At 38.1% G+C, this 16448-nt stretch overlaps 1 protein-coding gene across 2 annotated transcripts in view; it reads right to left on the bottom strand.

Moving 5' to 3' along the window:
* The window catches only part of THSD7B (thrombospondin type 1 domain containing 7B), an 824611-nt gene that overhangs the window by 733351 nt on the left and 74812 nt on the right, over positions 1-16448 (bottom strand). For both annotated transcript variants that reach the window (XM_082689340.1, XM_082689339.1), the window contains exon 2: positions 2890-3062. In XM_082689340.1, the coding sequence (XP_082545466.1) occupies positions 2890-3028 (139 nt within the window). In that variant the 5' untranslated portion in view covers positions 3029-3062. The remainder of the gene's footprint in view (positions 1-2889; positions 3063-16448) is intronic.

Below are 16448 nucleotides of genomic sequence, written 5' to 3'. Positions count from 1 at the left end.
TTCTAGGTTTCTCAAATATACTTATTCGGGTCTCCCGGGAAAGCTGTTTAAATTCCAGAATACACTGGACCTGAGTTGTGAGATTTGGTAATATACTCACAAAATGAAATTGATGTCACCTGCAATGCAGGTTCTTTAAAAAAAAAAATTCCAAATGAAATATAATAGACTCACATACATAGTAATAGATTCTAAGATGTTAAAATTGCCTTTGAAGGTAATGACCGAGAATTGCTCTACTGAATATGACTCCTCAAAATGACATTATTGTTTACCTTTTAAATAGTGTTGCATACATGTCACTACAATTTATGGCAGCAAAACAGTAAAAACTGCTGAAATGCAAAGCAATAGGAGAAGAAAAGATAAAGCCACAAGGCACTGGTTAAATAAATTACTGAATACAAGTACAAAAGAATACTATATAGCCATTAAAAAATGAAATTAGCCCATTTGCACTAATAGGTAATGTACATCAACATGTTATGTGATCAAAGCAAGCTGCAAACAAAGGGCACATAGTAATATTCTGACTGTACGAAGTAAAGTGTGTATATGTATGTACCTATATGCATGTATGAATTAGGTATTTTAAGGACCACCTTCTCCACCAATTTCTACTCTGCTCCCTATCCAGGAGTCTGGTCTGGATAGATTAATCAATAGGGGTCCCTTGCCTTGTGGCTTCTAGTTGGATTCAGCCAGTGAGAGCCCTGGCAGGAGATACAAGGGCGAGGGCTGTTCAGTCCCCTGGCTCTTTTCCTACTTCTCACAGCAGGTTGGTTATATCCCTCTAAAGGTCACAACATCGGCTGAGCATCCTCTCCATAAAGTTTCCCTCCAGATTCCAGAAGCCACTTCCTTTCTTTGCTCCTGCAGATCCACAAGTCATAAAGACTGACACTAGCTCAGGGGCACTCCACAATTCCTTGTAGCTTTGCTTAACCTCTGCTCACACCTCCCTACTTTCTCAAGTAGTCCTTTTATTCAACTGCTCCCCATGACCTTCTCTGCATATACATTGTCTTTTTTGTCAGAACCGTAAATAATAATACTACGAATACTTTGTGTGTGTCTGTGTGTATCTTATGTGGTTTATACCCACTTACATGCATGGAGAGGTACTTACGTGTCCAAAGAAAATCTCTGAAGGATACATAACAGACTGGAGAATGAAACATATGGTCTGGACTTTGGCATTCCATTTTGTATCTTTCAAATTGTTTCTACTCTTAAAATATCTGGTCATATACATGTAATACATTTGTAATTTCGAAGCAAACCCAAATGGGAAATGCATATTTACCACCCTTTTGATGGCACATTAAGGAGGGAAAGAAATAATGAACACTAGGGAAAATGCAATTGATGACAGAGATGCCCGTTTGGAACAATCCGATGTGTCTGATGGGAAGGAACGTCTCTCTGAAACTGAAGTTTGACAGTTATCAAAGAATACATCCATTGCCACATCTTGTTCCAAATGACCTGCTTTTACAAGAGCAGACTTATTTTGAAAATTGGCTTCCAAATAAGCCCTTTTTCTCCACACATCTCATCTGTGGTTCAGATTTGCTACTTTCCATCTTAATTGCACTTTTTGGAAGAACTTTAGATAAGAGTAAAGTCATATAAACTTGCTCATTTAGATTTGATAAAATGTTTAGCCTTTTGTGATTAAAACAAAATAGCCTCTTTCACAGAATTGCAAGATTGACTTTTAGAACTATTTCCAAAGCTTACTAAAACTACTATGAGGTAAAAAACACAAATCACTAATGTGGTATTAGAGCCCACAATTAAATTAATTTATAAGGGCTTTAGTGCAATTAAATTTCCTACAGGCCATATCTCTAATGGCGCTGGGTTCTTTTTACTTAATATACTTTAAAGCATAATTTACTTTCATTTTTGCAAAGTCATTTAAATATTACAAATATCACTTTTGTACATATTTTTATGGTGACACAATACATTTGCAGTCTATTTAATTTACAACTGATGAGAATAAAATGAAAACTCTTCTAGGACCATACGTCTTCCACAACATCCCATTTTCCTTTTCCAAGATATTAAGTGTCTAAGTTATGTGTATTTGCAAGAATGGACTCCTGAAAGAGTAATAAATATTTTAAATGATCTGATTATGAACCTTGAAGAAAATTAAAATCTAGAGCAAAGAAACACATCAGTGATACAAAGAGCCAAGATGTTTGGGTCCATCATTTAAGATAATAAATTATTGCCTTTAAAATTCAATTGAACAGATCTTTCTCACACTCAAATTAAGGAAATGCTTAGAGAAGAACATGAGTTATGTATAAGCTTCCAAATTTCAGTTCAACTTATTCATATATTTATGTACAAGGTAGCTCAAGATCTCAAAACACATTAAGGAGACTTCATAGTCACAGCTAATGAATAAAGGTGTTAGGACAATTTTTCATGCTCCCAAACCTAGATATGTAGGATCTATGCTAGAAAATATTCAATAATAAATAGCTAACTAATTTGTCAGCCAAAAGAAAGGGACATACAGAACTGGTCCAATGCATTTTTAGCTGAGAATATCAGCTAAACTCAGATGTCATTCTTGCTAGAAATGTGCTGCACAGTGGTGATATATTTGACAAAGGAGAAGCAGATGTAACTATGGAAATCATAACTTTAATTGACAACAACATGAAAATTCACAAGTATAACAAGCGTCACAGATAGAGGTGACAATTATGCAGAAATAAAAATTAAAAGTAAGCTTTATTATAAAGAAAAGGAGTCTGCTTTTCTTCTCTGGATATTTCCTACTACTGCAGAAATAAGAATAAGGATGGAAAGAATATTTTTCTCATTAATGAAAACGGGACAAAAGAACAGCCAGGATATTCCTACCTGGTTTCCAGATGAACTGATTATCCTTTTTGCCTTCCAAATGAGCTGCATGGGACAGCAAGACAGAAAGTAATAGAAATAGCTTCCTCATGCTCCTCCATAACCAGCAAGGGACAGCCAGATTATCCTTTGAAAACATTCTTCAGATTTTCAGCCTCTTGACTTGCCTATTCCTAAAAACAAACAAACAAACAAACAAATAAACAAAAACCCAGAAACAAAAAAAGGAAAAGAAAGAAAGAAAACCAGATAAGTTTCTTCTGTACAGAAATTATAAAAACCCACATTGACTGCTAGAACCTTTATCATGATGACATTACAAATTTCCCATTACACAGAGTACATATACTATTACCATTTTAAGATCAAAGGTTAATTAGCCATGCTTTCAATCCTTACCCACGGAAGAAACTCTCAGTCCTAAGGACTCCACAGTCCCCCAGTCCATCTACTTTTGTTTGTAAGAGGAGGGTTGGCAGATACCAGGTCTATTCCCTCCTTCAACTTAGCCAAACTCTTTGAGGAGCTCACAATTTGGGAAGAAACACGCACACGCAGCAAAGTCCAAAATAGGGCAAAGAATGCTCTAACACTCGTATTAAGAAAAAGATATGGAAAGACTGAGGAGGATGCAATTAGATCTTCCATGGTGAGAAAAAAAAAAAAAGAGAGAGAGAGAGAACACAACGTATTACGTGAGAGGAGCCTTAGGAAAATAAAGGCTTAAAGGAACCAGGAAGGGCACCTGAGGCCTTGAGAACTCGGTACTTACATGCATTTTGTTTTGAGGGGCTGCAGAGTGGGCCTGTGGCTGCTGGGAAGGAGGCAAAGGAGAGGGAGGAATGGACAGGCTGGGGAGCACATTATGAAGACCCTTGAATGTCATGTAAGTGAGTTGGGTTTCATTCTGTAACATTCTAGGAGAGCAAATGATTTTTAAATAACGGACCTCAGTGTGCATCACGGATGCATGGTAGATGAGGCTAGACAGGAAACCAGGCAGAGTGTCCAGGCAAGAACTGACGAAAGCTTCTGGGGAGATCTGAAATGTGGTGTAGCAGCCAGATTCGGTTAACCATTGGATGAGATATGAGAGAGAGAAGACAACAAAGACAGCAAAACTGCCAACTTCCATGACCAAACAGATGGGACCCATTTACCAAAGGAGGAAAGGAGAAGAGGGGCAGGTTTGAAAAGAAAAAAAGAATTTCCTTTAGAGAATATTAAGTCTGATGTGCCTACAGGGTATCCAGGTAGTTTCTCAAATGATAATAAGAAAAGTCTGTCTGGGGGCAGCTGGGTAGGCTCAGTCAGTTGAGCGTCTGCCTCGGGCTTGCGTTGTGATCCCAGGGTCCTGGGATGGAGCCCTATATCAGGCTCCCTGCTCCATGGGGAGCCTGCTTCTCCCTGTCCCTCTCCCCCGCTTGTGTTCCCTCTCTCACTCTGTCTCTCTCTGCAAAATAAACAAATACAATCTTTTAAAAGAAAGAAAGAAAAGTCTGCCTGGAGCTAAGAAGCCTGGAGAGGATGTGCTACCATGCTCGTATGGGGCAAATGGATTAAAAAACATAAGTAGAGGGGGACGAAAGGATTGAACAATAAAAGGATATCAATAGTAGAAATTATTGTCCGTACATAGTCACCCACAAGACTGCTAAAAGCAGGGAGGGAATCTGACTGTGAGCTTCCTAGTGACCAAAGAAAGAAATGGCTACTAAAGCCCTCATGTCTGAAGGAGAAAATTTGATCTCCATTTCTCACTAGTGTTTTAGGAGAAGCCACAGCTCTGCTCTCAAGCACTGATGGACTTTACCCCATGACTCCTCATAAACACAGATGATGTGCCCAGCAATGTGCTGAACACAGCCCTTCATCAAATAAAAAAACAGTGGTAAGCCATATACAGCAGAATGGCTCTCCTAGAACACTGCAAGGGCAAAGTGGAAAAGTACACATCAGTAAAAAAAAAATCCTATCGAAGAGTCAAACAGTGCAGTTCAAGGGCAGCTCTCTGACAGTCTGCCTGGATCCATGGATGAAGACAGTACTTGGATTAGCAACAGAAACCTTTTCTTCAAATTCTGTATTGCATACCAATCCTGAGAAGCATCAAAGTGGAGTGATCCAACTGAAATAAGATTGTGCTCTCTTGCCTGGCTGCTCCCAAGGCTGGCCCGTTTTACTATTTCACGGAACCTTTGCAGCATGGCTAGACAGGATTCAAAAACCTCAGGCCTAGAGAACTGAACTGGCTATATTTCTTTGTAGCAAATATCCAAGAGTATGATCTGCTGCAACTGTGCTTTTGCAACATTGATATTAACTTTCGTTTATTCTAAAGACAGAGCTTTTGGTAAAAATGATTTGCATCTTAGGGTAGTTGATCCTAAGCTAGTACTATTACTATTAATAAACAAACTGGCTAGCAAGACCTGCTCTCTACTAAGAAAACTTCTTTTATACCACAAAATCACCAGGGTATAAGAGGGGACTTTGTCCATCCCCATCAGTGACAGATGTGTATCCAGAATTATCTAAGAACATATTGTAATCATAAATATGTAAGCTACAGAGAAAGAGGACCAAAGGTGTATTTGCTACATTCTAAATAGCTAAGGCAGGAAGCCAAAAATGATTTAAAAGAATTAAGAGCTCCAGTGAGACTGCATGTAAGCTGGAAATGATTAGTCAAAAATTCATATTTAAACATCTTGAATTCTGCATCGATCTGTGAAATTTTACTCTCAAAATAACAACAACAAAACCAACACAACTACCTGAGTAGAGGCTGCTGTGAGCCCTGATTTCCTTTTAGGCTTCCTTTTACTTCCAGAGCCCTGTGCTGACTCTGCAAAGGGATCCAACGTCTTTGATGCTCACCTAAAACAGTGGCTGCTCCCAAGCAGAGTAGCTGCCTACAGTCACCATATCTTCTGGCTACCACTGACTAATAAGGATAGTACCAGTAGAAATCTTAGGCTAATCTTAACAACAACAAAAACCTGAAATACAGATCTTAGAGAACAAACACAAATATTTCAGTTTATGATCCCACAGCAATCTTACTCCTAGAAACACCTACACATTTTTAGTATCTGTATTATCAATAATTCTATTGAATTAGCTCCCTTTCCACAAGCAGCTTAGGGACAGCGGATGGGGAACTAGATTTGGTGAAGCTTCTGCCACTTGCCATGCTACATGTGTTAGACATATAAGTAAAATGAGAACCTCTGCCGAGCTGATGGACAGCACAGGTTGGAATGTGAACACAGGTTTTTCTTACGCTATTAACCTGCATTACCTGTCTTTCTTCCAAATGCCTGAAACTTTACTCAATCATTCCCTTCAAAGACACTGGGAGTCATCCTTGTATCCAGTACTTGAAAGGTCACACAAGAATTCACAATAAAAGAGGGGAAACAAGAAACAATGAGAGATTCCACTCCTCTATTTGTAGAGCATAAATGGGAAGGTGCTGTAACTACGATGATTAAAAAAAAAAACAAAAAACAAACCAATATATTATGCAGGAAGCATGTGCTACCCACGATGGCATGAATAATTTACATCACGACCAGCATTTAGTTTCCAAATCAGCTTATTTACTATATATCGTAGCATCTGAAATATATTTGCAAGGTTAGCTCTAAACTGATGAACACTAAGAAAAATAAAAAATAAAAAAAAAACAGTTTCTCCTTTTAGCCTTAGTTTTCTAATTTAAAGGCCATTCAAACTATGAAAAATGTGTCTTACACTTTATATGCATTTCATTTCCCTTTAAAATGTATTCTCATCATTGAAGTCCTTGAATATTTAAAAGGCACAGAACTTAAAAAAAAAAAAAAAAAAGAAAAGAAAAAAGAAAAGAAGAAGAAAAGAAAAGCTGTTCCAATTTGCTCTCAGCCTGCAGGAACAGCAATGAAAGGGAGAAAAGCAAATTTGACTGCGCATTATCTCCATAGTGCCATCTCATGGTGAATTGCAGACAAGATGGCTCCAGAGAGATGGCTGAGTAGCGGGCTGGAGGGCAGGATGCCTGCTTGGAGACCTACCGGACTGACTGGCTCAGCTGACTCAGCTGAGTGGCCACTCCAACTAGACACCCACCAGCAGTGAATGTGAACAAAACAGTACTGGAGAAACCACAGAGGCATTTGCTTTTCCTCAGCCCTCTGCCTGATTTCTGACTGCAATACTCTGCATTCCATTCCATCCTTCCTAACCTGTCAATATGCAAAATACTGGCCCAAGTACCTAAATGATTCCTACCTTCCTTCATTTCAGAGATGAGGGAAGTGAGGCATGGAGAGTTAAGTGACCAGCCCAAGGTCACAGAGGCAGTAAGTCCTTTGCAAGTGGTATCAGGAGCCTTCCTCCCCAACAAGAGAGTGGAGCACCGTAACCCCGTATCAAGGCAAGGAATTTTTCATAACCCTGAAAATGGAAATGCTTTATAGCTCTGTGTAGGATCTCTGAGCAACTTATATGAAGCAATTTACATATCATTTCACTCCATCCTCATGTAACACTATGAGCAATTATTTCTATTTTTCAGATATAGAAGAGACTGATCATTAAGGATGTTAAATAATTATTCCAAGGTTACCTCAGCCAGAAAATGTCAAATCTGGATTACAAAATGGGCCTGACACCACAGCCCCGATCTGTTTATTGCATCACTTGTGGTGACCCTGGCAGGTCACCTGGCCTCAGAGCCTCAGAGTCCTTATCTACAAAATGAGGAGGAAAGTCATCTCCTAACCTTTAGGGGGCAAGGATGGAATCAAGCAATGGGTGGAAAGTACTTAGATGGGGGCCAGCCGGAGAATGAGCACATACTAAATAAAGATTACCATTGTTACTACTGTCATTTTTCTCTCAAAATTCAGAAAAACTCTTACTCCAGCAATATTTAAAGAACAATTTGAATGCAATCCTGCCCTGCAGCAAAGGAACGAGAGATTTTTTTTTTTTTCAACCGCCCAATCTTGTGACTTTGTGCTATATTTCTGAAGAGCTAAAAGCACTCTGGACCAAGAGGCCCATTAAAGATTCACACTGACCCTGTGAAGGAGAAAACAGGTATTATCATCTCTATTTTATGAGAAAGTAACCTCTGGCCTCGTGATGACATGATGTTTAGTAACTTCCTCAAGCCTTTTAACCACCAGCCTCTTCCTCCACGCACCTCACTCTGCAGAAACCTAAATTACGTCAATATAAGCATGAGGTATCTGCAAGCATACAGAAGAATATACAATCACACGGTCTTTGGTTTTCTATATTAATAATTGCAGTAGGCTGGCACCACATAATGAGGCCACAGAAAGTTCTGCACAAAGTCCACACAAATATTGTACATATCTCTGAACAAACTTTTGCCCCAGGACATGATAGAAGGAAGACTTGAAACAGATTTGTCAAAACCTTCAAAATTACATCTTGGTAGCTGTGATATATATATATATATATATATATATATGTGTGTGTGTGTGTGTGTGTGTGTATATACATATATGTGTGTATGTGTGTGTATATGGTTTGGGTGTCAAATGGAGTTCCATTCTCCAATAAAAATATAAAACCCCAAAGGAGAAAATGTGAAAGTGTGGTTCTTTGCCATTGGCTCCTTTTCCATTATCCCTTCCTGGAACACAGACATGACGACTGGCCAGACCAGAGCCATGTTAAGCCTATGACAATGAACACTGCCCACTACAAATAATGGAGTTGGGGATGGAGAAGAAGCCTGAGACTCAAGATGCCATACATACAGCAACTGTCCTAGAAGGTCAATCTCTGAATTTTCTCCTTTGTTAAGGAAATAAGTCTGCTGTTTTGTGTATTTTCTGCTACATGAGCTGAAAGCAACTCTAGCTCCTACAGTTAGAGGAGGAGTTAGACATGCAGTGGGTCTACTGATAGACCTATTTGAATGAGTGCCTCTGTCTATGGCCTCTACTGATGGAAACACCTATCTTGCATGATTCAAGCAACACACTGAAACTCCCTGTAAACCTGAACACAGGTTTACTAAACAGGTAAGCTTGGTTCATCTCCCATACTGACCACTTCCAGTAAGTTACTGCTGTCATTTTTCAGTAGAGTCATTACAGTAGAGAAAGGGTGCTTCACATGTGATAAACTATAAATAAAGGTTAGTGATTACTCTGGTAAGCTGCCCAGGTTCCCCAAGTGAGAACAAATCCACTAATACATAGTCTCATTTAAGAACATATTTATGGGGGCGCCTGGGTGACTGAGTGGGTTAAGGCCTCTGCCTTTGGCTCGGGTCATAATCCCAGAGTCCTGGCATCAAGCCCCAGGTCGGGCTCCCTACTCAGTGGGGAGCCTGCTTCCTCCTCTCTCTCTGCCTGCCTCTCTGACTACTTGTAATCTCTATCAAATAAATAAATAAAATCTTAAAAAAAAAAAAAAAGAACATATGTATGCAGCTATCCCACATGCTGCTGCCAGGCCCTCCCTAATTCTGAAGGTATTATGGACACATTTTATAACTTGAGGACTAGCTTGTCACCAACCACCTCCTGGAAAACCATCTATTACCTCTCGGAATCAGATCCTTGTTACCCCTTGAATTCCTGGTTGTTGCACAAATCTTCTAATTCCTCTTTCTTATTTACTTTTTTCCCCTTGGGGCAAGGACACTGAACATTTTTACCTCTCACTGGCCACTTCTCAGCCTCATTTTCTAGCATTTCCTCTCATTTTTACCTCTACATTGACTTATCCTTGACTCTGTCCTCAGACTCCTTTTCTTCCTTGCTTCCCAAGTCCTCTTACTTAGTCCCCCAGCACTAACTGCCAGTCTTCATGTTCCCATTTGCCCACAGTCATCCCTCTATCTCCAGTCCGTATTTGTTTCCTAAGCTCATGCATCCAATTTACTGCTCATCATCTTCACGGGGCTGTCTGATGGGGGACTCCCGTGTAGCACCCATAACCAAACTGAGGATTTCCCCATGGAGCCTGCAGTCCCGTTCTCCCCTTGGTGTCCCTACCTCAATAGTGGCATCACACTTCACATCAGACAAGAAGCCCAGGAGTCATCCTGAAATCCTTCCTTTTCCTCCTATCTGAAAACCAATCCATCAGCAAACCTAGCTGGTAACACCTTCACAGTAGCAGGCCGTCTCCCATCTTTGCCACTACCTTCCTAATGCCAGACACCATCATTTCTCACCTGGGCTACTGTACTCCTAACTGGTTTTCCTGCTTTCACTCTTGATTGCCTCCTATGCATTCTCCATAGAAAATCCAGGATAATACTTAGGAAAGAATAATATACTGCCCTCCTTAAAGTCCTCTCATGGCTTCCCATCACAGAAAAAAAAATCTAAAGATTCTGCTGGTTTTTTGCTTCCTCCCCTTCTTACTAGTCTCCATTCACTCTTCTGGCCCAGACATGCTGGCCTCTTTCTTGTTCCTCAAGAATGCACCTTCTCAAGGTCCTTACACCACTGTTCCTTAGATATCCATATGGCTTCCTTCCTGACTTCAAAATTCTCAAAGGTCTTCCCAGACCACCATCTGTTCAGCACAGTTGCAACCAACCTATCCTCTCGACATTTGTTTGGTCTTTGTTTGTAACACTTAGAAAGGTTCAATACTTGACAATCTAATACATGTTGATTTTATTTATTTTTTTATTGTCATCTCTTCTAGTACCATCTGATTACTTTATCTTGTTCACTGTTATATGTCCAGTGCCTTGTATATCACCTGGGAAACAGTAAAGATGTTCAATAAATATTAAATAGTAGGTGTTCCATAAATAAGTGAATGAACGAAGAACGAATGAATTACTGAGTCTACATTTGCGAATTTTTTTTCTAGTTAAGTTTTCTTGATGGTGGACCATAATTTTGATAAAGGGGCTTTAGCATATAAGGGCAAAGAGACAGCTAGAAATGCCCATCTACCTGAAAAATTAGATTACTTTGAAATATAACAAAATATTTCTAAAATCCCAACATTTGAAACATATGCAGCATGTCTAAATACACAGGTAATAGGGTCTTAGCCAGTATACAGAACTATCTGCTGCAAATTTAAGAGACAACTAAAAGTGCTAACTCTCAGGGCACCTTCTCCATCAGAGAAACATACAATTCTTGATCTCAGGGTCCTGAGTTCAAGCCCCACACTGGGTGTAGAGATTACTTAAATAAATAAATATTTAAAAATAAGTAAATACAGGTGCTGATTCACATTTTTTAAAAGATTTTATTTACATATTTATTTGACAGATAGAAATCACAAGTAGGCAGAGACGCAGGCAGAGAGAGAGGAGGAAGCAGGCTCCCTGAGGAGCAGAGAGCCCGATGCAGGGCTCGATCTCAGGACCCTGGGACCATGACCTGAGTCGAAGGCAGAGGGTGTAACCCACTGAGCCACACAGGTGCCCCCTGATTCACATTTTAAAAGAATCATATTTCCATGCTTTTAGGTGAAAAATCATCACTTACTTTTTTAAAAGTGCAAATGGATCCCAAACATAAAGTTTTATGCCTCCTAAGGGAAAGGAATAAAATTATGAAACCAACAAAAACAAAATTTATCTAAAAGGAATCATTTCAAAAAATGTAGTTTCCTGGGGCATCTGGGTGGTTCAGTGGATTAAGTGTCCAACTCTTGATTTCGGCTCAGGTCATGATCTCGGGGTCCTGGAAGTGAGCCCCACATGGGCTCTGTGCTCAGCAGGAACTCTGCTTCTCTCTCTTCCTCACATTCTGCCCCTCCCTCTACTTGCATACACTCTCAATCTCCCTCTCACAAATAAATAAATTTTTTTTTTAAAAAGTGTATAGTTTCCTACTTGTCATCATAGGACCAACCTTGCATTATTATTCACCAACTACCATCACTACTGAATGCTGCTCTGCTTCCATAAATGATGTTGTCAGGATCCTAACCCTTGCATTTAAAGCAAAAAAGAAATTTTTTGACTATAATGTACAGTTGTTCATTTAATTTTAATGGCTACTATAACCTATTTAGTTTACAGACAAATGGAAATTACTTAAATTAGAACAACAGGCTGTTTCTAAAATAACATTCATCAGATTTCCAACAGGCCAATGGGAAACTGTATGTTATAAATTTCTCTTGGTTTGAGTTTTTGAATTCTTTCTTCTGTGCCCAGTAATTTAGTAATTGTAAAATCCTGAAAATCATATGGGCTATGGAAAAAGGCTGAAAAATTCCTCTCACTTCATAAATAAATTACAAACATCCTATTCCACATGCCCCCAAAAATCAGGATACTAGAAAAAGTTTTATATTGTCTATGTTTAAGTCCTCAGGTAAAGACTCTTTTTTTCATATAAAGTAGGAAAAAATGAAAGTTAAGTTTAATGGAAACAATATGAAAAAAAGTAGTCACTAAAGAAAAAATAAAACCTATATAACTTTTTTGGAGGAAATTAGGTCAATTACAAAAAGAAAATTCACTCAATTGGAAAGCATTACATTCTAGAAAGTAATAAAGTTAGTACAATCAATTCTGTAGGTATTTTAAGAAATTAAAAAGGCACCTACCTGTGTTAGTCTATAGTCCATTATGCTTAAAGGTATAGGAAAAAATTTGATCATCTCTTTTTACCAAGTTTTGTAAATATATATTTTAGTATGTTTTATATAGGTATGTTTTATATATATGACTGGAGAGAGAGAGTGATTTTTGTGTGTGTAAGGTTATATTTAACAATTACTCTGAAGAGCTTTATAAGAATTCGGTATAACTAGAATGTGTAAACAAGATAACATCCTCTTCTCAAATACTATTGACCTTTGAAATTAAAAAATACTTAATTACTCATTAATATTTTCTGCAATGTAAGATTCTAAATATTTAATGTCAGGAGAATTATCCAGTTAAACTGTAAATATAGCTTTGTGTTCTCTTCATTAATTATGTATCTACTGCTGCAAAGAAACTTATTGAAAAATGTGACCACAGTTGACATAAAAATAGTAACATGTTTATAAGTCTATAAAGTTTTCTAGCAATCTCTCCCATTATCTTTTATAAGTTTTCATTTATTATGGTTAGGCATTGACCATTAATGCTGTACATTTGATTCAGAAGATTGGACAGAATTTACTCTCATCATTTCTCATCTCTTACTTCCCAAAAGAATGGAGTAATACCTGAAAGAGAACATTCCAAATTAAGTTGAAATGCAAAAGGTGTTTTTAGATTCTTCTTTTATTTTATAAGCCACAAAGAAAGTTGTAAGAACATGCTTATCCAATGGAAAACAGATTACATTCTTTCTACCAGTAGTTCCAAGGGCTTTTCTTTTTAATTTTATTGTCTCTAGATGTTTTAAATATATCAACAAAGCCTGAAGGCAGCTGCCTCAAAATACATTTCATTTTACCATTTCCTACATTTAAAAATGCAGTACATTTATTTATCAATACTATCTACCTTCAGTTTCATAGAAACAGCCAGAAATTGGCAATACTGAATAGAAAGGCATTCTTCATCTTCATGTACTATATTACACTATAAATGTGTATGTACTTATGTATTGACAGACACACACACACACAAATACTTTTAAAATGATAAAATGATCAAAACACAAAAGCAAGACTTTCAAAGAGAGATTTCTCTCAGAGAAAGAATACAAGTTCATTGGGTATCCTGGCAACTTGCCACTGGAAATTTTACATTTAGAAGTTTAATTACAAACTTAGATAAGTGGATTATAATGAAAGATATCTCTAGTAAGGGGGCCCAGACAGATGCATCATGAATGCATTAAAGAAAACACTAGAGAGAGAACTTTCCATCAGCAGAAAGATTTTAATTAAACAGCAATAGGATAGATCTCTTCTGTGAAATGATACTACTGTTACTCACAGTTCATTAAAACTATTTACTACATAATATATTCTTTGAAACCATTTCACTCTGGAAAGTATGTTTAAACCCTCAATTCTCAGTTTTGAGGGCAGAAAACTGTGGGTATGGAGGAGGGGAAAGTCCAGTGGTGCAATATGGGAATGAAAAACCATTTCTCTGCGTGGATGGTGTCCTTGGTGAACCATGCCTGAAGTAGCTCCACATAGCATGGAGATTGCGGACTTCAGAACGTGAAAGAGCCGAAGTGACCACCAAAGTGTCCAGTGAATGTTACCAATGGTCCATGCGGGGCAACCAAGTGGATGGCTAAGATGAGTATTCAATGTCACATGTCTGTACTTTATCCTCGGCATGCATTCAATGATCTACTTAGGATACGAGGTTGTTAAAGACGTGCATAGTACTGGGGCCTCTGCAGTATCTGACCAAAAGTCTTTTCCTTGAAGTCAGAAGCCATATTTTGTTCATTTTGTATTTCTAGCTTGTAGCTTGTAGCCTAACAACTAGATACAGTATGTTCATTGTAAGTAGTGAATAAGTGAGGGAAAAATGAAGTAAATAGGTACAGCAGGTTATATTCTTTTTTTTTTTCTAAGATTTTATTTATTTATTTGACAGAGAAAGATCACATGTAGGCAGAGAGGCAGGCAGAGAGGGAAGTGGGCTCCCTGCCGAGCCCAATGCGAGACTCGATCCCAGGACCCTGAGATCACGACCTGAGCCGAAGGCAGCAGCTTAACCCACTGAGCCACTCGGGCACCCAGCAGGGTATATTCTAAAATAATAAAATTATAATGAACAAAAAGAATCAGACTAGGCAAGCCAGTAACCTCAGTAGCCTCAAACACAAAAAACTAATTCTAGGGGCACCTGGGTGGCTCAGTCGGTTAAACATCCGACAGTTGGTTTCAGCTCAGGTCATCTCAGGGCCTTGCAATCAAGCCCCTGCATCGGGCTCAGCACTGGGTGTGGAACCTGTTTGACATTCTTTCTATCCCTCTCTTTCTGCTCCTCCCTGCCCCGCTGACAGAACACTCTCTCCCCCTCAGGGAAAAAAAAAAAAAAAAGTAGATTCCAACCTGCCCCCTAAAAACATTGAAGAATTCCCACTAGCAAAGACTTCCTCAGATACTTAACATTTGTTATTCATCCTATTAATGTTACTTACCCCTTTTCTAATACACTTTCTGGATTGTTGCCAATTACAAGTTGAAATGAGGACCAACAGTTAAAATGTTGGAGGGGCTCTAAGAACCCAAGGAGGAAAACTTTTCTGGGTGTAACAGTGCATAGAAAATGAAATATCAAATGGATGTTTGAATAAAACAAGTTCATATTAATTAATGATTAGATAAAGTTCTTAAAGAAAATTAAATGACTCATGTCCCCTGGACTAACAGTCTTGAACTGTATATATTATTATTGTTTTCAAAGCTTGGATAAACAAGAGAACAAGAATATAAAAATCTCTCCTGCTTATACCACATAAATGAGACTAACATTTGCATATACATATAATATACACATATATTATAGATATATTTCCATATACATACAACACATGTATATAATGATTAGATGTAGTTCTTAAAGAAAATTAAATGACTCATATCCTCTGGACTAATAGTCTTGAACTAATAGCTGAACTAACTAATTTCTAGAAATCATCACTCATTTTAACAGAGTTAACAGTGAATCTCAGAGAGCCTTCAAAGAATCTCAAGCCTTTAAAAATGTCTTCATATAGTAATTTTTTAACTAAAATTCAAAGTCTAACTCCCTACACATCTGATATTTGCTGTTATCAGAGCACTCTATATTAACAGCAACATAGACATGACCTCTGTCAGCTGGGGGAGAGGAATGATGCACTGAAGTCTTTAGATGAAGAACAGATGTCTGTGAGAACAAGAGCTTGAAAAAAATTGGTATCAATTCTTAAATGACAATGCTATATTTCCTTCACTTTCTAACACATGCCTTTGTTATTCTAAACCTAATCTTCCGCTTGCTCAGGAGCAACTACTCTTGCAACTTCTTAGCTTACAAGCACAAGAAGAAATAAATGCTGAAGTAAATATTGAAACATATAAGAGGTTACTGATAGCATTAACACAAACACTTAAAGGACCAAGAAATTAAAAGAATGTTAGAATAGATCTCTATGACCCTGTTTCCCTAATACAGTTTTCTTTCTTGTATTTGTTTTTCAGTTTCCCTAACACTCATAGTAATAATGGAATTATTTACAATGACAGAGAACTAACTCAGTACCACACAAAGCAGCCCATCCCATTTTGGGATAACATCAATTATTAGGACATGCACCTTAATCTGGAATAGTTGGTCTTTCTTGTCTAAAGCCTTTGACCTTAACTCTTCCCTTTACAGTTATACCAAAAGTGTATCTTATCTGTTTGCCACACGACAAAATTCCAACTTTCCTCCTTCTAAGTTCAACATGTTTATTGCATTCCCCATTATTCACACTTCATGGTTTCCATATCCTTCACTAAAATGACCCTCTCCTCCAGATATACCTCCACAAAGTGAAAGACAACTCTGTGGGGAAGGTAAGGCTGTGAGCTATTTGTAGCCCGATTCACAATATCTGGTCAGGTGAAGGAGCTTTGGATGGGACAAGAAGTGCCCCAGA

The sequence above is a fragment of the Mustela nivalis genome, assembly GCF_964662115.1.
Source record: "Mustela nivalis genome assembly, chromosome: 11".
In the NCBI taxonomy this organism is placed as follows: Eukaryota; Metazoa; Chordata; class Mammalia; order Carnivora; family Mustelidae; genus Mustela; species Mustela nivalis.
Note: the sequence above shows the minus strand (reverse complement) of the source record. Positions and strands in the feature narration are given on the sequence as shown.